General features: G+C 36.9%; 1 protein-coding gene across 1 annotated transcript in view; it reads left to right on the top strand.

Annotated features, from left to right (window-relative positions):
• The window catches only part of LOC131031268 (large ribosomal subunit protein mL101 (rPPR4)), a 38,475-nt gene extending 15,785 nt beyond the window's left edge, over window positions 1-22,690 (top strand). Inside the window, exon 3 of the mRNA XM_057962342.2 lies at window positions 21,224-22,690. Within this exon, the coding sequence (XP_057818325.1) occupies window positions 21,224-22,315 (1,092 nt within the window). The 3' untranslated portion in view covers window positions 22,316-22,690. The remainder of the gene's footprint in view (window positions 1-21,223) is intronic.
• Window positions 22,691-23,619: the final 929 nt, after the last annotated feature.

Below are 23,619 nucleotides of genomic sequence, written 5' to 3'. Positions count from 1 at the left end.
GAATTATGCTCCAATCAGCCTTCAAAAGAATTTCGCCTTCTACTAGCCTTCAAATACTTGGCAAATTCTGGAAATTAACCTCCAACTAGCAAGAAATTCGCTCCTCTAGATCTGCTCTTCAAGTTCGCATGAGAACAATGAATGAATGATTTAAATTCATCAAAATACCCCTCCCTTATATAGGGCGCTCAACCTAATTCTCCTTGAGGCCGACTTGACAAATATGAAATAAAATGAAATAAAACCCCTTTTAAAGGATGGCCGACTTGGCAAATAAAGGGAAAATAATAAGTATTGAGCGCTCAATCATAATTTTTATTTTTAAAATTAATTCCAAAGCTTCAAGGGTGGATTTTTCATTTATTTCAAGGCTTAGAAATTAATTAATTAAATTATGAATGCCTTAATTCATGGCAAACTTGTTTCAGCCTCCCAAATGTCTTGTAATAGGCTAATTTTAGTGAAAATTTATAGGCTAGCTTAAGAATATCAAAGCTTGATTAAGGCTTGATGAATTTTTTATTCTCCTTGGGCATTAAAAATACCCAAAGTGATGTAGGTCTAAATCCTTTCAAGGCTTGTTTGGACCCCTTTTCTAGGCTTGTTCACTTTCATGAATCAAAATCTTTTCAACCTAAATTTGCAATCTCCCATGTCCTTGTCTTCACAATTTTGCAACTTGCCCTTGACTCAATCTAACAAGGATGAAAAATAGGTGTTTTTGAGGATTTTGCCCTGGACCCTTTGGAAGGGTCAGGAGTGATTTCCCTGACTAGGCCATGAATACCATATTTTCTTCACCTCTAAATCTTCCGGAAGGCGAGCTTACGCTTGTTTTGGCCTAACAAAGTCTTGGATTTCAATTTTTAGCTCTTCACATGAGTAAATTGGGTGAAAATAGGTATTTTGCTTTGGACCCTTTGGAAGGGTCAGGAGCGATTTTCATCATTTGGCTCAATTCCTTCAAACTTGATAATTGTTGACCATTCAAGGACATGCCCAGAGGCACCTCTAATCTTGACCCACACTAGACTTGGCATAAATTTGAGGGAAAAGATAGGTTTTGAGAAAATTCGCTCTGGACCCTTTGGAAGGGTCAGGAGCGATTTTCTCTTTTTAGGTCAAAATTCATCTTTGCTTGATCATTAACTTTCTCCAAGGCAATCTCCAGGGTCTATTCATCTCAACCACTGAGTTGGCTCAACAGGATTTTGAAGGAAACACTGCTTTTTAGGAATTTCGCTCTGGACCCTTTGGAAGGGTCAGGAGCGAAATTCATCTCTCAGGCCAATTTTCCAATCTCCTTCACTTCAATTCATTAAAATTCGCTCAGTTTGAACCCACTTCCCAACTTACTAGCATTGGTTTGATCTTCACAAGGCGAAAAAGGTCAATTTTGCTCAGTAACCTAGCCAGGGACAGGACCTATCCAGAATTTCGCTCTGGACCCTTTGGAAGGGTCAGGAGCGAAATTCTCTCTTGAGCTCAAAATTCACGTTTTTTGAAGGTCCAAATCTTTCCAAGGCATTCCAAATAGCTTCTTTCACTGCAATCCAGGCCTAGTTTTACTCAAACCTTGAAGGAAAAGGCGACTTTAGTGTTTTTCGCTCTGGACCCTTTGGAAGGGTCAGGAGCGATTTTCTTTGCTTGTAGCTCATTTTTCATCATTCCAACTTCAATCTACTTCACCAGGCTAGGAAATAGTTTTCTTCTTTCACCCAATCCAAGTTTGATTTGGTTTTGCAAGGCAAAATAGGAGATTTTAGGATTTTCGCCCTGGACGCTTTGGAAGGGTTAGGAGCGAATTTCCTCCTTTGGCCTAAAAATCATCACTTTTGAAACAAACATCAACTCAAAGGCAGTCTCAAGGGCATTTCTTACCTTAGTCTGGCCTTGTCTTAGCACAAATTTGAAAGGAATAAGTAGGTTTTAGGATTTTTGCTTTGGACCCTTTGGAAGGGTCAGGAGCGAAATTTCCTTTCCTAGCTAGAATCCTTCATTTTCACAACTTCTAAACATCCCCAAAGGCTAGATCTTGTTCATACTTCATCTCATCATGCCTTGGACATCAAGTTTTGGCCAAATAAGGTAAGAGATGTCTCTTAGAGAGATTTTTGCTCTGGACCCTTTGGAAGGGTCAAGAGCGAAAATCCCTTTTTGGGCTAAATCCTTCATTTCTACTTTCCAAAACGACCTCAAGAGGCAAAAGCAAGTCATTTTCCTTCCATCCATGCCATAACAAATCAAAACTTGATTTCCTTTATTGCAAAAGTAAGAGCTTTTAGGAATTTCGCTTTGGACCCTTTGGAAGGGTCAGGAGCGAAATTTCCCTTTTTGGTCCAAAATCCTTCATTTTCAACGCTTGAAAACCTTTCAAAGGCAATAAGAATGTCCAAGCTCCCTTCCAAGATACCCTGCAAATAAAAAATTAGCCAATCTTTAGATGAAATGAGCTTTAGGAAGATTTTCGCTTTGGACCCTTTGGAAGGGTCAGGAGCGAAAATCTCATTCCTGGCTAAAATTGCTCATTTTTCAAGTTTCAAACCACTTCACAAGGCAAAATTAGATCATCATCCACATTTGGAGCAAGGTTTCCAATCCATTCAAGTCAAGAAACAAGGTTTATGATGAATTTCGCTCTGGACCCTTTGGAAGGGTCAGGAGCGAAATTCTCCTTTAGGTCAAAATCTTGTCCTTCAAAAATCCACCAACTCCATCTCAAGGCAAGATCAAATCAATTCACCCTCAAACATGCTCTAGAAAGCAACACTTAGCCAAAACTGAGAAGAAAAGGTGGTCTAGAAGGATTTTCGCTTTGGACCCTTTGGAAGGGTCACGAGCGAAAATCAAGATTTTAGCTTGATTCTTGACCTTTTGAACTCTAATCCTCCTTGATAGGCGAACACAAACCTTTCTTCACGCATCCCCATCAAGATCCTATCTTTAGCCAAGTAAAAATGAGAGCTTTCAAAAATTTCGCTCTAGACCCTTTGGAAGGGTCAGGAGCGAAATTCATCCTCTTGACTAGTTCCTCACCTTGGTTCATTTCATTTCCTTCTTGCAAAACTCTTTCAATCATCATCAGGTGCATTCGCTCATCAGTTTCTAAAATAACCACTCCGATCTCCCTCTGATCACTGACTTTGCTCAATCGACTCAGACTTGGAAGCAAACAGGACTCTAACAAGAAAACCATCAAACTGGACCTACCCTGACCTTAGACCTATCCACCTTGCTCTTCAATCTCGCCATCCGGATTGTCCTGAAAGGAATACTTCATTTAAGGTTCCAGGCTGATGACTAACGACCTCCCAAAACTAGGCTAGACTCAGCTTGAAAGAAACCCTAAAACAAGCCCTCAGAGATTAACCCTAAACTAGCCAGCTCAGGCAACCACTCACTCACTCCGAACCCAAGCAAGCAGAGAGAAAAACTAACTAAGGGAAAGCAAAACCCTAAGAAAAAGAGGGGGTCCCCATTCTGATGGGGCGATGTGTGAAATGGTCACAACAGGACTATAATAGAAACTATAAATTCAATCAAAAGAAAAGAACCTAGATTAATGGAGTCCTAGGGTTTTTTTCCAGTGCTTGAACTTGCAAGTTTGGGAGTGGAGACCTGTTGTGATCTTTTTTCACACATTGCCCCATTGCAAATGGGGACCCTCTCCTTTCCTGCTTTCTAGGGTTTTTGTTAGTGTCCCGTGGCCTTCCGCTTCAGTTTTGTCAAGCCTTGCTCAGTTTTGAATAGTTCGAGTCCTAGAGATTGAAAGGTAGTTTTTGTAAGCCTTGCTCAGTTTTGAACGGTTCGAGTCCTAGAGATTGAAAGGTAGTTTTTGTAAGCCAAGTGATAACAAAGTCTGGATACAATCAAAGTGCCTAGAAAGGCCAAAGGATGAAGAACGCAATTGATTTGAACGAAAAGTTTGCTTTTTTGCTTTTTCCTATTTTTTTAGCAAGTTTCGTTTTTGGCATTTTTAGCCCAATCCCTGATATGGCTATTTTTAGAAAGTTTTTCCTATTTTTTAGGGATGCCTGCTTTTTGCTTTTTCAGAGTGGGGACCTAGGGTTTGCATTGATACCATTGGCTTGCTTCGATCGCGATCAAGAATTTCCAAGTTTTGACCTAAAAAGCTAGGTTCCTACATTTTAGGGGTCATGATGCTTCAAATGGTTTGCTTGAGTATGGATTTCAAATTTCAAGTTAATCTGGTTAAAATTGTTAAATTTGTGGAATTTTGAAATTTTCCAAATATTTTTCTCTGTCCGGCTAATGAATGATGTTGAGTGTTATGGCAGGTGATGAAAACTCTGCCCAAGGTGCTAATGATGGAGGTGTCCTCAAAGTCCACCCTATGCAATGGAGCCATGAAAGTCTGCCCATGATGGTGTGCAAGCCTCTTGAGGCCTTCCAAAAGTCCGCCCTCCATGAAGTTGTAAAAGTCCGCCTTGGGAATGGACTAAAACTCCGCCATCCTTGGTGAAGGCATCAAAAGTTCGCCTTGCCTAGAGTCTCAAAAGTCCACCTTGGAGGGAGCACAAAAGTTCGCCCTCATGATCATGTCTAGAAAAGTCGGCCCAAGTTGCATACTTCTAAAGTCCGCCATCCTTGAGGCCTACCAAAAGTTCGCCATGCTTGAGGTACCTTCAAACTCCGCCCTCCTTGGTGTCTCTCCAAAGTCTGCCTTGGTGGTCATAGGTTCCAAAGTCTGCCCTATGGAGAGAGCTAAAAAGTCCGCCTTGGGAGTGGTCTCAAAAGTCCGCCTTCCTTCTTAAGTCTCAAAGTCCGCCATGCTTGACAATGCCTTCAAAGTCCGCCATCCTCAAACATGAAAGAGGAAGTCTAAAACTCCGCCCAAGCTATGATGGAGGTAGAAGAAAAGTCCACCCTCCTTGGTGACACCTTCAAAGTCCGCCTTACCCATGCATGATCACGATGACCTCTCAAAAGTCCGCCCTAGTCTTGGAAATTGAGGCAAAGAAAGTCCGCCACTCTTGGAGAAGCCTAAAAACTCCACCCAAGCATCAAGTTTGAAGTCTCAAAACTCTGTCCTACTCTTGGAAGTCAAACAAAGTCAACAACAAGTTCAAAATTGAGTGAAGATACAAGTGATGTCACTTGCTAACTAATTTAGAAAGTTAAAAAAAAGAGATATTCGAAGATCAATGAGCTAGGAAATCAAAATTGAAACTCAAGTTTGTGAGAAGTTCAAACCATAAATCGAAAGTAGAAAGAAGATATTTGCAGATTGAGGCAATTTTGGACCGAGTTCCAAATTAGAAAGTTAGGAAGATGTTTAAAAGATCAAGTTCGGATATATAGACTAAAATCAATTTAGAAAGTTGCACAAGAATAAGATTTTCGAACTCAAAGAGATGACAGCACAACTCAAAATCGAATTGGAAACTTTCTCAAGGTTGAAATCGAATTTAGAAACATGAATTGGATGGATATTTGCGTGTTTCTAATTGTGAAAACCAACTTCATTACAAATACATTCTTTACTTCTTCATTCTCACACGAGAAGCTCGAACTTTCTGAGCAAGCTAAGGAAAACACTGAGAATTATTTCGCAGATTGAAGGTCATTTGGAAGAATTTTTTTTAGATTGGAAGTGTTGCAAGGATATCTCTTGCAGGTTGGGCGAGCTTCTTGAGGAATTTTGATTTATTAGCTTCATTCTTGTCAAAATACCTGCAGATTGTTGGAGTCGAACTAGCTAGTAGAAGGCAGATTCATCAATTTTTTTTGAGTTTTCTTAAGACTCCTATCTTCTAGCCATATTCTCATTCATTCGAAGGTGAAGTTGGTTTTAAAATGCAGATTTATTGCATTTTTTGAGTTTCCCAGATTCATTGGCAGTGATTTTTATGGATTTGTCCAAATTTTCATTAAGAAGGATCATTTTTAGACTAAATGGAATGAGAGTTTTGAAGTTATAAAACCTGGTTTTTTTTGGATTGCAATCATAAATGTCCTTAGGTTGGAGAGTTTACATGTGAAAATTCCATTCTCATGGCTAAGTATGAAAATGAAATCAAAGCTCCAAGCACTTAGCCATTCGCAACCTCGATTTTCTTTAATCTAAGATCTGATTTCTAACTTAAGCTTCATGTTTATTAGCAGATTTTAGGCATGATGAAGTTCCAAGCAGACAAGGATGCTCCTCTTGAATTGAGGATGAACTCAAAATGGAAGAATATCAGCGATACTAACCTCGGGCATATCAATCTGAGGGAGTTCAAGAAGTGGATGTTAAGTTTAGATAACCTTGTGCCTACCGTGACCGCGCGAAAGATGATGAAGAGTGGCATCGTGCATGCTGTCGGTTTTCTCCCTACCATGCAGTGCACATAGTTGGTAGCTGAGTGCGCTAGGCACTACAACCCTGTCAGTAGGGATATTATCGCACCAGATGGAAGAGTGTTGGCAAACATCAGCGATGAGGCCATCAGGGAAGCCTTCAGAATTCCAGAATATCATAATGCTGTTTACGTAACCAAGGATGAAGCTGATCACATGTATCGGGATCATTTGGAGGAGTATGACGCCATTGTCAATCATTCCTAGTTGGACAAGCCAAGGAAAGGTGCCTCCAAACTACAGAGGAAAAGCTTGGTGAGGGCGTACTTCAAAGAGGATATTGGAGATATGATTGTCTTGTTGAACAGGATAATGGGTAATCCTCAAGGCGCTCCATTTGAGCCCTGGATGTATTATTTCATAAACGAAATAATGAACGGAGTCAAGATGATAGACTGGGCTCGAATGATAAGTGATAACTTGGATAGCTAGTTGAAGAATCTGGAAGCGAATAGCTAGCTAGCTGAAGGACCTATTTCATGAGCTCGTACTTGTTCTATTCCCTAGCTAGAACCTACAGATACAGAGGCCTCACTTGCAGAGGGGAAGTGGAAAACAAAGAAAATCAGTTTCCTGTCTATGACTGTTATCCCCAGCTTCACATGGAAGAAAAGTTCCATTTCAAGAGGGTGAATGATACATTTCAGATGCACATCACATGGACACTGCAAGGTGGACTACATTAGAGACTCTCTCAAGAGTCTATGGACTTCATAAGTAGATTTAGATATTGGTATATTCAATACTCGAAGTTCACCTACATCAGAATTCAGGGGTTTTCTGAATCTCCCTATAAGCTCTCAACTTACCCTACCAACCGAATTGTGCTACTAGAGATTGTGAGGCAATTAGAGGGCTATATGACAGTTCAAAGAGATAAGCAGAAGAAGGCCGAAACCTCCTCTCTCACGATTGGAAATGGACTAGAGACGTGCCCGTCATCACAAGCCGCTGCCACGACAGAGAAAGAGCTGGCTTGGTACCCTTTCTACTAGTACAAAGCAAGAAAGAACTTTGATCCATTCCATAAGATAAAAAGGGTAGAAGGGATGGCATTTGAGCATAGAGCTGATTTGGAAGATTATTGGGCTAACACAGCTGATAGTTTCGAAATCAAGAGGAGATTTTGGTCAAGGATTCCCTTGAGCATGGTAAGAGCAACGAAAGTATTTAGAGTTGCTGATCAAGTAGAAGACAATCTTGAGCTTCAACAGCCAGGCTTTGAGAAGATGAGGAATGAGCCACTAGCCTTGGTCAATTGGTCAGAAGGAGAGAAGTCAGATCTGGCAGACCTCATGAGGTCGGTGGTTGAATACTCCAAGTGGTGGACATCTGATAGGACGAAACAATTGAAGTCTAAAGGTGTGGCCTTGACCTATGATTTAATGGGAGTAGATGACTTTCTGTCCTCCGACCCTTTTATCTCTGCAGGCAATGCTCGGAATCCAGAGAGTGTTGGGTCCCGGAAAAGGAAGGAATTAGTTGGAAGCTTTGGAAAGGCCAGGGGAAAGAAAGTTGTTGGGGAGAGACGTTAGTCCAACGATGGTCATTCCATTATGAGTGTTGCATCTGCTGTGCCTGATCAAAATACAGTTGAAGAGTAGTTGATGGACACATATATGGTGAATAATGAAGTAAGAGTGCTTTCTCCTTCGATTGAGGAAATAATGAGAGAAGCTGTCCAAAGTCCGGACAGGGAACAAGTTTTAAATGCAGCTACAGAAGTTGAAGAGCCTGAGCCCCCAGTAGTTTTCCTCGATGGTATAGTTATCGGACTAGGAAGGACAGATGATGGATTTGATCAAAATACTGTGGAGCAGTCAACCATTCCTGATTGGTTGAGGGAAAGGATAAGGTCTAAGGTCCCAAGGGAACCCATTTTGAAGAGAATACAACAACATATTTGGCAAAAGTGAATGAACCAGTCATAATCAAGCCACCTAAGCCAGCCAGATTATTCTCTTTGATTCAGAGGGATAGTGCAGGGTTTAGGACAGTTTAGATGGCTGTGCCAAAAGAAGGAAAAACTCGGGACAATATTGCCTCAGAGGATTATAAGATTACTACTATAGAGTTGGGTAAGCCTACTCAGGACCAAGAAGTCCAGTACTTTGACGACTCTTGCAACGCCCTCAAGGCAAGGCTAGCCTAGGAGAAGGAGAAAAGAAAGAAGGTTGAGGAAGAGAATCAACAGTGGAAGAAATATGTTCTCCATTTAACCAGGCCACTCAACCATGAGATACCAGTCACCCCTCCGCAACCTCTTCAGCAAGAGTCAATGAAAGATTACGAGGACATGAAGGGCACATTCACACAGGCTAAGGAATGGATTTCAGATGCTTCGGCACGTGTTGACACACTTATAGAAAATTTAGTATCAGCACATGAGTCGGCCTCTTCATTGGTCAACTGAATTCAGGACTTAGCTGCAAATTGGGAAGATGTTGAAGAAATTCAAGATGAAATACTTCCGCAATTGAAGGTTATTTGAGGTGTGTCAAAACGAAGTTTGGTGGATGCAGGTGTCATATAGGCTGGGGATAGATATGACTTTAACACCTAGTGTTATGCTTTGGTCACCAGGAAATACGAGACTAAGTGCTTTGAGACAGAGGAAAGTGTCAAAGAAGTTTTGAGTAAGGTGTTTCGTGTAGCTTCAGAGATCTGGAAGAAAGAGTGTATACGAGAATAACACTTGCAAGCAGAGAACCTAAGAGCCAGAATTTAGTCGAGTTTTTTCAAAGACTCGGGGATGATTGATAAGGGCGATCTTTCAAGGATTGCAAGTTTTCTCTTCATTGACGAGAACTTTATTGCCGAAGCAGTTGAGTGGGAAGGGATCCTCGCCACATGTATTGATGATGTGGACATCATTGACTTCCAGATTAGCAACTTGCCAAGTGCCACTATGGAAGAGGTTAGGCTCATCGTGTCCAGATACATTGAATCTGCAAAAGGGGAAACTGGACACTCACCTCAATGACAATAGCAGTCGTGCCACTTGTCACTTTCTCATTCTTTCAAACTAATAGAGTTTTGGGAAACCCTAATTAGGGTTTGTAGCTTTCAATCTGGGCCCTTGATCACTGTTTTGATCTCGACTGTTTATTGATTTCTAAAAAACTATATAAGGCTACCTCCTCTCATTGGGAGAGTGTGAGGTTTTTGATATATTGTTGCGTGAAGGTCATATTTTCAAATAATGTATTGCATGTGCACTTTCTATTAAGGCTTTGTAATCTTTGTTGTTTGAATGATTAGCATGGTTTCAATTTCCTCAACACTTTAGTTAAAGTTAATTTAGATTTGCTTTCATGTTGTTAGAATGGAATGAAGGATTTGATAAGTGTTAATTGATGGTGCATCTTTGCTCATACTTTTGGTGAATGGATGATTTCCTTCTCACCGTGCAAAGTTAGTATGAGCCTATCCTTTGTGCATGCCAACATTTCAATCATAAGCACAACCCGTTGAAGATTGCACCCGCTTTGTGTAGTTGTCCTCAGTGTGGCAAAGCAAAGTGTGGTTTCCCGAGAGCACCTAGTTAATACCGTCTCCAGAATTTGTAGGATTAGATCAGCCTTCTGAAACCCTACCCCTTTTTCCTTTTTTTGAAAGTCTAAATCTCGGAAAATCTAAAAAAAAAGAGAGCCTAAAATTGCTAAATCCGTCTAAGTCCAGAAGCTTAAAAGACATTTGTTAACATAAGTCCCCCTTGAGATTTTCAGCAAACACTACCTGAGTAGCTATCCCACTAAAGTCGCTTGTTCGCATATATAGACCTTGGAATCAGTAGTGATTTTTCAGGAGAGGATAGAATACCTTCGGGCATCTTATTCTAATGTTTGGTAGATGATAAAACAAACACCAACAAGACCATAACTGCCAGCTTAAGCAATTATATTTATGACTATCATGATATCATTGATCAATGATGAAATACATCATACTAATTAAGATTCAAATATCATCAATACTATAAAATATAATATTAGTCTTTTGATATTTGCTAATTTGTTCGATTCTCATTGGAACTCTCAATTCAATAAAAATGTTATGTATTAAGGATATAGGATGTATATGCTGAATGCTTTATCAATGTCATCATATGAATATTTTAAATTTTTCTATATATTTTAATATTCCCTGTTTTTAATAAAGCTGTCCCCGTTGCCATCTCTTGTCATCTCCAAAAATGGCCTAAACAATCCATCCACTAAACTTTTATCTCGTCCCCTACCATTCTTGCCTCGAAAACTTGGGGAAAGATAGTGTTTAACTAATTTGATTTCATTCAAACAAAAACTTTCTGATTTCAAGCTAAATGCATTCAAGTCCCCTACTGTTCCCATCTCAAAAACTTGGGGTAACATAGTGTTTAACTGATTTGATTTCATTCAAACAAAAACTTTCAGATTTCAAGCTAATTACATTCAAATGTTAGGGCTGGGAATGGAAAATGTTTCTGAGAAATTGGCAAAGGAGGTTGGAAAACATTTTTGTTTCTTTAATTAATGATACATAAGACTGAAGGTGATTAGAAATGGCTTAGAAGAGAGTGCTGGAGCTCTCTAGTTTGTCACAAAAAGATTTGGAAAATCTTAGCTATTGGTGTTTGCTCTAGGATATTGGTGATCTTGTTAGATATTGATGTCTTTAGCTTCAATTGCTCAATAACTTTATATGGTTGCTTGCCTAAGTTTTACAAGCCACGTGATGTGTGCGATTTCCAACATTGATATTGATGGCTAAAGTATGAAAGAGGGAAAAAAAAGGGCTAGTGCTACTTAGTCAATCCCCTATTTGGCATGTATTGACTTATGCATATAGCAAGTAAATTTAGGGAATATGTTATCCTTAAGTGGTGGTGATGGTGGTGTGTGCAAGGTTTTGCAACTATGAGGAAAACTTAGGAGGATGTCTAGGCTGTGGTGGTCTATGCAAGTGCAATGGAGGAGAGATAGGGAACTGGAATGGTCAATTGATTTGCAAAAGATGATGCTAAGGGATAGATGTAAGCAACTGATCTGCGAGGAGGAATGGAAGTATTTTCGAAGCCTTGGATTTGGAATATTAATGGAAGAAATAACCTAGCTAAGAGAATGAAGAGGAGATACAAGGAGCGAGGGAAGTGATGGAGGACTCAAGACTAGCAAAATGAATAGATAGATGGAATATTTTAGCCATGGAGGGTGTGTAATAGGCCAAGGTAGATGTCTAAAACACACTTGCAAAAGAGTTAATAGTGAGAATAAAGAACTTAGAATTTGCAGAACAAGAGTGGGACGAGAATCTAGAGCCTTCAAAATAAGAGTGATAGTGAGTTTATAGGAAGACGCCAAGAAGTTTTCCAGTAGAAAACTTACTAAGGATGTCATGTCCCTTCCTTGATCGTTATATATATCCGAAATGAAGCAATTATTCTTATTAATTAATTGTTAATATAATAATTACCAACAAATTTTTGAAATTTATTTTTTATTAAATATTATTATTTAATTAATATTTATTAACATTTATTACTAATAATATTCTTGAAATATTCAAATAAATTTTTTTATCAATTATACAAAACAGAAGCTAGTGAATCAATGACTTAACAAAATCATGGTTCTAAATCAAGTATAATAAATAGAACCAATAGTTATTATTAAAGTGTAACTAATGGTAAACATGGCATAGACAAAACCGATAGTTATTGAATTAATTTAAATGAATAATATAATTATTGTCACAAACCGTTGGGTTACAAAAGAAGTAACCTTTCAGGATTAGTTATGTGAAAGCTATATAAGGAAAATAGAATCAATTTGAAGTGGGAGGATGGGGGTGTGAAAATAATGTTGTGATAATAATTCTAAAAGGGGGAAACAGTAGTGTGTGTATGAGGTGTTGTGTATAGCATAAAGAAAAAGAAGGCAGATTGAGAAACCCATAACAGGAATTTTGATCAGACTTAAAAATGAAATTAAGATCTTCATTATGAAGAGAATCTAAGAGTTGAAAGGTGTGGCCATATGACTGGGTGACTTATGGATTTCGAAAGGGAAGAAGATATGTCTGTTATTTCAGAATTAATTGAAAGCCCATAAGGAGACTTGTTGCAAATTACCAGAGGATATGATGTTCAGGTTGTAGTAAAAATAAAGAGAAATCTGGAACAGAGTTAAAGGGATATTGTGGGTATATTGGGGCAGACTTATTCTATGCATTACATCGGATTGGAGAAATAATTTGTAGCAGAATTTTATATTGAGATTTGTGGAAGACTTAATAGAATATGTGGGGAAGATTTTATTTTATTATTAATCTAATCTCAAGGGATCAGTTGAGTAGCAAAAACTCCTAACATGGAGGAATATGTTTCAAGTACACAAACCGGAGAAGCTTATCAAATATTAGAATGAAATGCATTTAGATTTGATAAAATTATATTATTTAAAATATTACAACTCTCGCTTTAAGTTAGAATTATTGTCTCGGACTAAATTAGGGTAAATCCCGAAAGGGGACATTACAAAGGAAGCATTAGGCCTAGGGTTTCCAATGGTTAGTGGGGTGAGATTTGAATTTGAATGTGGACACTAACATTTGGGGGCACTTGCGTCTTTAGCTATTAGGCCTCCAAACTTTTGATGTAAGCCAACGACAAAAAATAGATGTCTAGTAATGTGTACATTACATAAGAGTGATAGATTTCGGCCAACAAATAGGCTAAATGAGACCTAAAACATGACTATAGGTGTGGGCACCAAAATGAGTACAGAAACATAAGGTGAAAAGTGTAAAGTATATTATTTTCAACATATTTTGTCCCCAATTCAGTTGGCTCATGGAATTATTTGAGAATTTATATTAATTTATTGCATGTATGTAACCAGCATATTTAAATGATACTATAAAAAGGTTAGAAAGAGCTCATGCTCTTTGTCTTCTCTTCATTTAATTCTTCATTCAAGCATATGTTTTGAACATGCAATGCACCCATGGAAGAAAATGTAGTTGTTGTCCATCAAGAGAATATATACTAACTAGAAATCAAAAGAAAAATGCCATACTTGGCAGACTTTGACTCCATAAAACTCGGCAGACCCAAAATTTGTGACTCAGCAAAGACTGAAAGTAGAAACAGATTTTTTTTTTGCAAAATTCAATGACAAAATGTATCCAATGACTCCATATACAAGTACAAAATTGTTTTCTATTAAATTTGATTCATTTCAATACAAATGAGTACAAAATCACATTATCATGTGGAATATTAATACAATAGTTAGCTGTCAACTATTATGAATTTATGATGATTGCCTATGAAAATCATTACATAATTCATAAATTGCATATTACAACATTTTACATCTTCGTCTTCCCTGGTCTAGTGAAAACTTGGGAAGAGGTTCTAATCCTTGCACTTTGTTGCAGCTCCTTGCTCGACATTGAAGGCTATGTTTGTGGCAATGATTACTCTACCTCATTAATATCATCCAATGATATTCTAGTAGCCTCGTTTGTTGCAGCCACATCCTCCTTTGCTTGCTTCTCATCAACAAGAATCTCTTTTGCAATAGACAATGGGGTCTCACCTTGTCCTATCCAATCACTATAGGATCAATGCCGTCTAAATAAATTACCTCCTTTGATTTGTCCTCCACCTTTCTTGTCTGAATTTGAAGGTTGTATTGCTTTTAATAATAATAATGGCATTTGAATCTTTTATATTGATAGTATTGTACTTCATTGATCAATGATATTATGATAATGATAAAGATAATTGTCTAAGTTTTCAATTCACTCATTAGTTTACAAATACACACAAAAACACATAGGGTCAATATCATTCCAAAATCCCAAGTTTGCACATAGTGACTATCTTGAGCATACATCACATATACACAAGGTGACTAGCTCATACACGTCACAAGTACAACAATGATTAGTGTATGTGCACATCACAAGCACAATAGGTACAATAGTTTCTAGCTTATACACACATTACAACTACAACAACAACTAGCTCATACATACATCATAAGTACCAAAGTAATCAATTCATGCATACATTAAAAGTACATTAGTTACTAGCTTAAGCATACATCACATATATCCAATGTGAGTGATCCACACTTACATATCACATGTTTACATAAGCAATTGGTAAAGTGAACATGGATGCAACTTGATGCATGTATCATTCCACCACTTAGTTCACAATCACATAAGCTTGTAGGATCTCACTTGGAAAAGGAATGTCAGTGCATCCCATGGTACACCATGAGTCCCAGCCTTTTCTCCAATCCATCGTCATCTATGATGATAATCAAACAATCCATGCTACTTGATGTCATCATTGGCAAGGGCATCAACAACAATGTGCACATAGCCTGAGGTCATTTACACAATGAGTGACTAATACCTACCCTTTTAGTGCATCCCAAATAGAAAAAGAATGTTGATGCATTATGCACTACACTATGGGTCCCATCCTTTTCCTCCATCTTTTGCACCCATCATGATGATGGTAAGCATCTCATACCTCATGACATCATCAGACAACTATGAAGAGGATTTAGTGTATCCCATACTACACTTGGGTTCCACCCTTTATCCCAAAGGTCATATAGGCACAAGTGAGATTTCCACAAGTAGTGAAGCTATCTAGTTTGATGGATTCTTACTTCAGTTGCCCATAGGCCATTGGTGACAAGTCTATCCACCTAAGATGTAACTTTTGACATATACCACCTTCTGACCTTAGTGATATTGTTAGCTATCTTCTTTACAACTTGGGTAGCACTTAGCATCGATCACCCTTGTGTTATAGGTGATTGCTTGCTAACCCTTCGGTTACCATTACTCGCATGGTAGGGTAACTACCCACACAACCCTTCTTGTATCATAACTAGGGTAGCCCTTGGCAACCTTCATCTTCATGAGCCAAGTGAATGCTGATTAATCCCTTGCAGTAGCCCATGCATTGAATTTCACAAATACATATAAATCACTTTGAACCAACATGAGGTGGTTTGTACTCATTATACCTAAACAAATAATGACTATAAAGTAGTCAAATCCATCAACTTCATTCAACTTACTATTTAGAAGCACATTATGTATTAGATACAAGTTATTAGGCTTCTTTAACTCATTCATGACTATCCAATACAAATTGAAGCCTCAAATTGAAGCCTATTGGAGAGGGAATGTCAAACAAGTTTGAAAACAACTTCAACCTTGGAGTTATGGCATCCTTCGCTCTAGGATTGCCTATATACTTACTTCCAAATGGGAATGAAGCCACATGTTCTTTTCACAAGGTCTCTCTTAAGGAACATACAACTAGGTTCTTGTACTCGAGATTTCATAACCACTCAAGTACCATTACTCAAGGGGTTTAATTAAATCTTGGCCAACTAATATTTATTTTGCCTTCCAAACGCACACCAATGTTGTATAAACCAAAGAAGCAATAGTCAGGAAAAAATCCCGATTAATCGGCAATTGGCACTGCTCCCGATTAATTCGCCCCAAAAATTGGAAAAATTGTTGACCGATTGTTTGCTGATTTTCAACGATTTTTTTCGGTTTTAATCACCAAAAAAATGCGATTAATTGTGCTGCGCAAAAGCTCGCGAAAACCCTAAAATGTTTGCAAATTTCGATAAATAGCCGTCTTTTTTCAAGGTTACTCACTCAGCTCGTGGCTAAGGTTAAGAGGCAAAGTTGAAGTCGAAGGGAAGCGAATAGGTGGTGTTTTTTGGTCGTGCGACAAAGGGCATTACCGGCGACTTCATTTTCTGAGGTATTTACAATAGTATAGCCATCTAATTTCTGATAAATAGCCGTCTTTCTACTAAATAATTGTATATATCCTGTAAGAATTATATAGTAAGAATTGTATATAGTATATGTAGTATATAATTCTTACTATATTTCTTATTACTTATTTCTTATACAATATGTAAGTAGAATTATATACTGTATGTATGTATGTATGGAAATGCCCTAATATATTAAAAAAAAGTAATTTTTATTGTTTTTCTGCACATTTTTTTGTATATCCGATTTTTTCCCGATTTTTTGAAAAAATCTTATACTTTTGTTTTGCCGATTTATTCCCCAAACGATTAATGCTTCCTTGGGTCACTATAAACATAAAGATTCTTTTACATGAAAGAATAAAGGTTAGTTAGGTTTTGTCAATAATACTATTATTCAAGATATGTCTCTCTAGGCACGATCCGAACATATCTAGTTACAAGGTTGCTAGGCAATCTCGACTCAATCTAACATTACGACATTGATAGAGGTGTACACCCCTATAAAGTAGTCAAAATATTGTTATAGGCATTAATTATGCCAAAAGCCTAGACATGGGTCCAAGTCAGTTTTCCCACCCACCATATGGTTCTATAAAATCAAGTATCATAACCATATAGAACATCCTTTTAGACCTCAAAATACACATAACAATAATTACATACTTATTTTAAACATGATCAATGTGAAATAATAATTGATTGTAATATTAACAAACGAGAGGAGTACTCCTTATATAAGCAATTATAGAAAATCTTTCCATAATGGAAACAATCGAGAACTAGAGACAAAATAAAAGGATTCTAAATACTTACTGACTTAAAGAAAAGAAAGTTAATAAAAAATAACTCAATGACATAAATGACCTTTATAAGCTAAATATTACAATATTACTTTAATACTCTCCCTTGATGGTCATTCTACTAACTACCGTGCAAAAGACTTGTCATGATCTGCTAGTCTTTTGGCCATGAATGCATAGAAGGCTGACTCATCCTTTGAATGCTCTATGACATGCGCTTGCTGTTGAGACCCTCCCTAGTTGGATTTTTGATCAGCCAACTGCTTTCTGTAGAACTTCTTCATATGATCAAGGTTACCACAGACACATGGAAAATGAGATAAAAAAAATTACTTAAATACCTTTGATTTTGTTGATAAAAAATCGGAAAAAAATAAATTGAAACCCACAATTTGTTTAAAAAACAATCGTGCAAAAATTTTGAATACTCACAATTTTCTGGAAAATCGCTCTAAATCTGCACATTTGAAAATCCAAAAATCGTCAAAAAAACCAAGTCAAAAACCCTCCAATATTTTGGAAAAAACAGCAACACCCACGATTTTGTTAAAAAATCACAAAAAAACACCCTCGTTGTAGGCACACAATTTGCAATAGATCAAATCCACTGAAAGACAATAGAGCTGAAACGTCCAGAAACAACCCAAAAAAATCCTTGACCAGAAAACCACGATTTTTATCAAAAAATCATTGAAAAACTTTGCTGGTAAAAACCCTTGATCTCCAACAGAAAAAACCATAAATTTTATTCTATAAAAAATCCGCCAAAAAAAACCCCACAATTTTTGTTTAAAAAAAACAGATAAAAAAATTCTAGAATTTTCTTCAAAATTTCTGGGTAAATGGACCACGATTTTTTATTTATTTAAATAATTCACTAAAAAAAAGAACCTATGCTTTGATACCATGAAATAATAATTGATTGTAATATTAACAAAGGAGAGGAATACTCCTTATATAAGCAATTATAGAAGATCTTTCCATAATGGATACAATTGAGAACTAAAGATAGAATAGAAAGGTTTTAAATACTGACTGATTTACAGAAAAGAATGATACTAAAAACTAACTAAACGACTTAAATGACCATTATAAGCTAAATATTACAATATTACTTTAATACAATATTTGAGTCATACTTGAGACCAATGTGCAACAATATATCATTTATATCATCGTACGAAGATGTACATTTATAAAATGAATAATAATATTCTTTACCCTCTAATCTTATTTACTCTATGGCGCAGTCCTATACTCTTATATCAGTTCAGTTTTCTTACTACATAGCATTTTCACTCAGCACTTATAATTGATTACGTTCTTCATGGTTAACAATAAGATATTAGGTGATGCTATCCTATATGATTGCAAATGGTTTCTCTTAACTCAATCTCAACATCATTTTATTAAATGATAGTTTCCTTATTTTTTATCAGGCAAATATCTGGTACAAGTCCTTTAGTTCATCTGATAGTTTCCATATAGTGTGGTTCTAGTGCTGCCTTTAAATGAAGTCATCGTCACTTATATTATTATTCATATATCTTTTCAAAAACTACCAGAATTCCAACAAAAGGAGAAATAGATTACTCATGAACTTCACTGATGTAGCGAAGGAAAATAAAAATAAAAATTGTGTCCCTTTTTAAAATACTTTTTGACATTTTAATTATAGAATTATCATCATAACAACAGAACAATTCTGGGACATTGACCCAACCACTTAATTTATCCAATTATTTCCTTATAAACCTAGAGAATCCTTGCGGTGACAGTTGTATAAGTGGATATTTAGGGCCCAACACATGCCAAATCCATACACACTAAATGTTCAATATAAAGTCCAAACAGTTGCCAATGTAATTATGCACGAATGCCCCAATTTCAACATAATATTAGATGTTGGCAACTTATTATGAAAATAAGGGGATGTCTTTATTAATAAAACTGACTTGAAATATGGGGCACATTTTTTTAAACATGTGGTCCACATTACCCATGTGATATAATTACACACCACCTTATAGAGAGTAACCTACTTAATTAATTATCACATCTGGCTAGGGGTAAATACATATTCTTGATACACTTTCCTTCCTTTTGAACCAATAGGATGCAAAGCTACTCTTGGAAGTGTTCTAAAGGATTTTGGTAAACTTGATTTTCACGACTTAATGTAATTTGGTAACAAAAAATTATTAAGCTACAACCACCTAAAAAGTTAAGAAATCTTCTTGCCATCAATTTGGGCCTACGCTGTATGAAGCCTTCTTTCATTTTATAGTAAGGGGAATTTATTAACATGCAGAAGATCATGTTTTGTGGAAACTATATGTTTGTTCTGTATTATGAAACTCAGCTATTCTATAAAAAGGTGCTGTCCAGTGATGTGTATAGAGCTTTCCTTCTATTTCTGACTTCACTTGGCTTTGGGTGGCTTTTGCTTTATTCATTGTATTGTCATAAATTTTTCTCATGAAACACTACCAGTATTTCTTACTCGTGGTAATAGCAAATGGTAGCTTTAACATATTTCAATAGACTTCTGCTGGTTGGCTTTGGGATCATTATTGTTCTTGTATTCTATTGCAGGGTCATTTGGAAATTGACGTAAGGTTTGAAAACAATTGCATAGAGCTCCAAATAGAAAGGCATTAACAAGTGGTCATGTTGGATTTGTATCTAACCATTTCTATGTTCCTAATAAAATCTTGGGCATCCATTATGTGCATCTTCATCCTATCTAGGACAATGTGAAGTATGCTAACAGTTCATATTCAAGAATATTGGGATGATAATCATTGCTTCATATGTTATAGTGTCCTTTCCTTTCAAAGGTACTCCTACTGGCTCTTCAGCATTGCCATAGATTTAACCAAAACTAAGTGCTGAATGTGAACTACATTCCAACCTTTGCCCCAAGACATTGCTTGATTTGGTTTCACTTCCATGTGAAATAATTGTTATGCTTCCAATTTCATCTAGGCCCTCACTACATTTGGTATACTCCCTCCACTAGGCAAAAAGGCATTCCTCCTCATTCTAGAGAAAATAAGCCTCTAATGCCAGAGGTACTTGCATGCCAAAACAAAAATATTCACCCTTTCCCACTATCTCTGTTGCAGGAACTAAGGCAACGATTTGGTCAGGAGCAAGAGGAACCTTGCAAAAGTACCACCTGACATTGTCACCATCTAAGGGACTCTTGGTCTGTGCCAAATTTTTCTCTTTGCTCTGCTTGATTATATCTTCCAACCTAAATAAATTATTGCACAAATCCTGCAATCCTCTTGCATTCCATGAGACCACGCCCCTTTTTTTCTTTTTCTTTTAGGGACCTCACCAAACAACTTTTCTCTTGATCCAGCCAGGGAGGACACTGGCAACAGTTGTGGAATTTAGCTTTTCACCTGCCAATTGCATATGCCTGAATGTTTCTACCCCTTTTCAAAGAATCAAACTATCCATATATTGCCCTCCTCGTACTCCCTGAGAACACAATTTATAAATGTGGCAAGGGATGCCCATACCCTAGCAGGGGACCCATACCTGTGCCATCCCTTAATCTCCTTAAGGAATTAAAATCTGCAGAGGGTTGCCATACCTCTGTATACACAGTTGCAGGTGACACCAAGCTGTCCATACCTTCACATTAACTTCATCCCCAACACCTTTTCTTTCGTTATTTATTTATATCACCAACCACATAATGTCTGATGTCAAAACGGTCCTTTTATGAGGATGTGACATCATGATGGCACTGGAGGTTATTTGGCTTGGTGGCTTTGTTGTGGCCAAAACTGCACAAGAGGATGTCAACCTGATGGCAGAATGTGAGCTATATGGAATGTCTCCAATAACAAGAGTATTGTCTAGTTAAATGCCTCTTGATTCAAGCTTTAAATGCTGTCATTTATGATCTAAAATGATCATATGTTCCTCATTATTTTCTTTTTATTATGAAGTCAAAAATAGTTGGATGGGCATTCATTATTGGATTGTTTGGTTTGTAGTTTCATTGTTTGTAGCATTCTCATAATTCTACACCTCAATCAGTTTGAAATTGGAATTTTTGTGCTTTAATAATTTGAGTAGATGAAGTTCTAGTTTAGACTCAAGAGTTTTGAGTTCATGTTGGATTCAGTTGGCTTTAGATTGCATGAAACCACAGAATGATAATTTTTATTTTTCTGTGTAAGCATTCTTTTTTATGAAATAGATTTTCGGATTTGATTGCAGGTTTCTGAGTGGATGCAAAAGCACAAAATGTTTAAGTTTGACACAGATTACTGTGCTGTCCATATGCGCTTGATAGCTCAAGTGCATGGGATGGCTCAGGCTGAAGAGTATTTTGCTGATCTCCCGGAGAATGCAAAGAATAAAAAAACCCATGTTGCTCTTCTCCAGTGTTACGTCCAAAAGCGATTGATTGAAAAAGCAGAGCAACAAATGGAAAAGATTAAAGAGTTAGGCTTTGCTAGAGATGGACAGGCTTATTGTGAGATGATGACTCTCTATATGGCAGTTGGCCAAACAGACAAAGTGCTTTTGGAAGTTAAGCATATGAAGGAAATGAAGGTGCCACTGGATCCACAAACTTATAATCTATGGATAAGTGCATGTGGTGCCATGTCTGACATTGATGGGGTAGAAAAGATTGTGGATGAAATAAAGGGTGGCAGTAGAAATAATGTAAATTGGACAACCTACAGGACCCTAGCAAATGTATACATCAATGCTGGTCGTGTAGACAAAGCAGAATCTGCTTTGAAAGAATTAAAGAAAAGAATGTCTCAAAGATGTGTTGACGGATGTGATTCTCTTATTACCTTGTATGGTGTTCTTGGTAAAAAAGAGGAAGTTTATAGGATATGGCATTCTGTAAAGGCGGTTTTCGATAAACCATTCTTTTCAACTTATAAATCTGTGCTTACTTCATTGGTAAAGGTTGGAGACATTGAAGGAGCTGAGCAGATTTTCCACGGATGGGAGTCCTTAGCTCCTACAATTAATTGGAAATTATCCAACATACTTCTTGAAGCTTATGTAATGAATGGTATGTTGGAAAAGGCTGAAATATTTCATGCGAATGTCTCAGGTAAAAAATGCTATCTAAATGGCAGAACCTGGGAAATTCTTACAGAGGGTTATTTAGAAAGCAAACAAATTTCGAAGGCAATTGTAAGCATGAAGGAAGCTCTAATAAAAGGGAAACCTGAAAAATGGCAACCAAAGTCTGAAAATGTGAGGGGCATCCTAAAATATTTTGAGGAGCAGGGCAATGTAGAAGATGCAGAGGAGTTCAAGGTACTTCTTAGACGTTTTAAATAGAGGTTTACAACTCACTTTTCTTCACTTACATCATGTGGTAAAGCTGCTCATGCAGTATTTGAGAAAATAGGAAAGGATGGTTTGAACCATGATGAAGAAATTGACTGGCTGCTCAAATTAGTGAATGAATATGATATCAAATCACCAATGCTTTGAAATTGGCTTAACCATGTAGTACCAAAACACTTTGATGTTGTTTCTAATAGATTTTATATTATTCCAAATATAAGTTAATTTACATATTGGCTGCTCGTTTGCAATATAATATCCTAATTGCTTTTGCAGTGATCTGTTTGTGCTGAGTAAAGCAGCACCCTTGTATACCACTGGCCCATAGACAATTTTGAATAAGAATTTCAATTTTTTTGTAGTTTTTATTTATAAGCATTCTATAGTATAGAATGATCTCTTGACTTTACAGGGAAACAAACAAGACATTTTAATCTTATCTATAATTCTCTCAGCTGAGGCTATTGTTCGTTTGTTGAATTGTTCTTGGTAGTTTATAATGACATTGGATATATGATAGGCAAAGAGAAATTAATTTTCCATGTTCCATCATATTTTGGGGATGGGAAGACGTGTTTCAAGGATAGATTGTTTGGGAGGCCATTTTTTAGGGGATGGCAACTAAAAACATATATATTAAAACATAGGAAAATTTCAGATATTCATATGATAAGGTTTTCATCATAGACACTCTAGAACCATACAAAAAGAAAAGCTTTATTTAATCACAGAAAATGTTACATAAAAATACAAAAGCCAAATGACAAAGTAGCAAAAAAAGCTTGGTCAAGTTAGCTCCAGAAAAGTGAAGAAGAATTCAGAAACCATAGGAGAAAAAAGCTCCTCATATTTGAAAATTTCTTGACACAAGTTGGATACAGAAGAAAAACGAATTCTGTATGACACGGACCTTTCTGTTGGGAATTCTTCAAGTTTTTAGGAATATGCTGTCAGCTAATCTGGTCAAAATCTTGTATGATCTTTGAGATTTGATTCTGGAAAAAATGAAGTTGGAAAGATCTGATCACGTGTTTACTTGAAGGGCATTGGCTTATCAACTTTGAATCCCCATAAATATTAAAATTATTGAGTTTTTCCTTGGTTGCAGGAAGACCATAAATTCAGCAATGTTGTTGGAGGTCTATGTGAGATTTATGATGAAATCTAAATCATAAGCTAAGGACTAGACCATAAACACACGACTAGCAATAACTACGCTAGACTTGCTTATTGACGCATCATAAAATGAACTGTAGGATTGATTTCAGAGCATTGCTAGTGAAACCTAAAAGGCT

This window comes from Cryptomeria japonica, chromosome 8, assembly GCF_030272615.1.
Source record: "Cryptomeria japonica chromosome 8, Sugi_1.0, whole genome shotgun sequence".
Taxonomy (NCBI): domain Eukaryota; kingdom Viridiplantae; phylum Streptophyta; class Pinopsida; order Cupressales; family Cupressaceae; genus Cryptomeria; species Cryptomeria japonica.
Note: the sequence above shows the minus strand (reverse complement) of the source record. Positions and strands in the feature narration are given on the sequence as shown.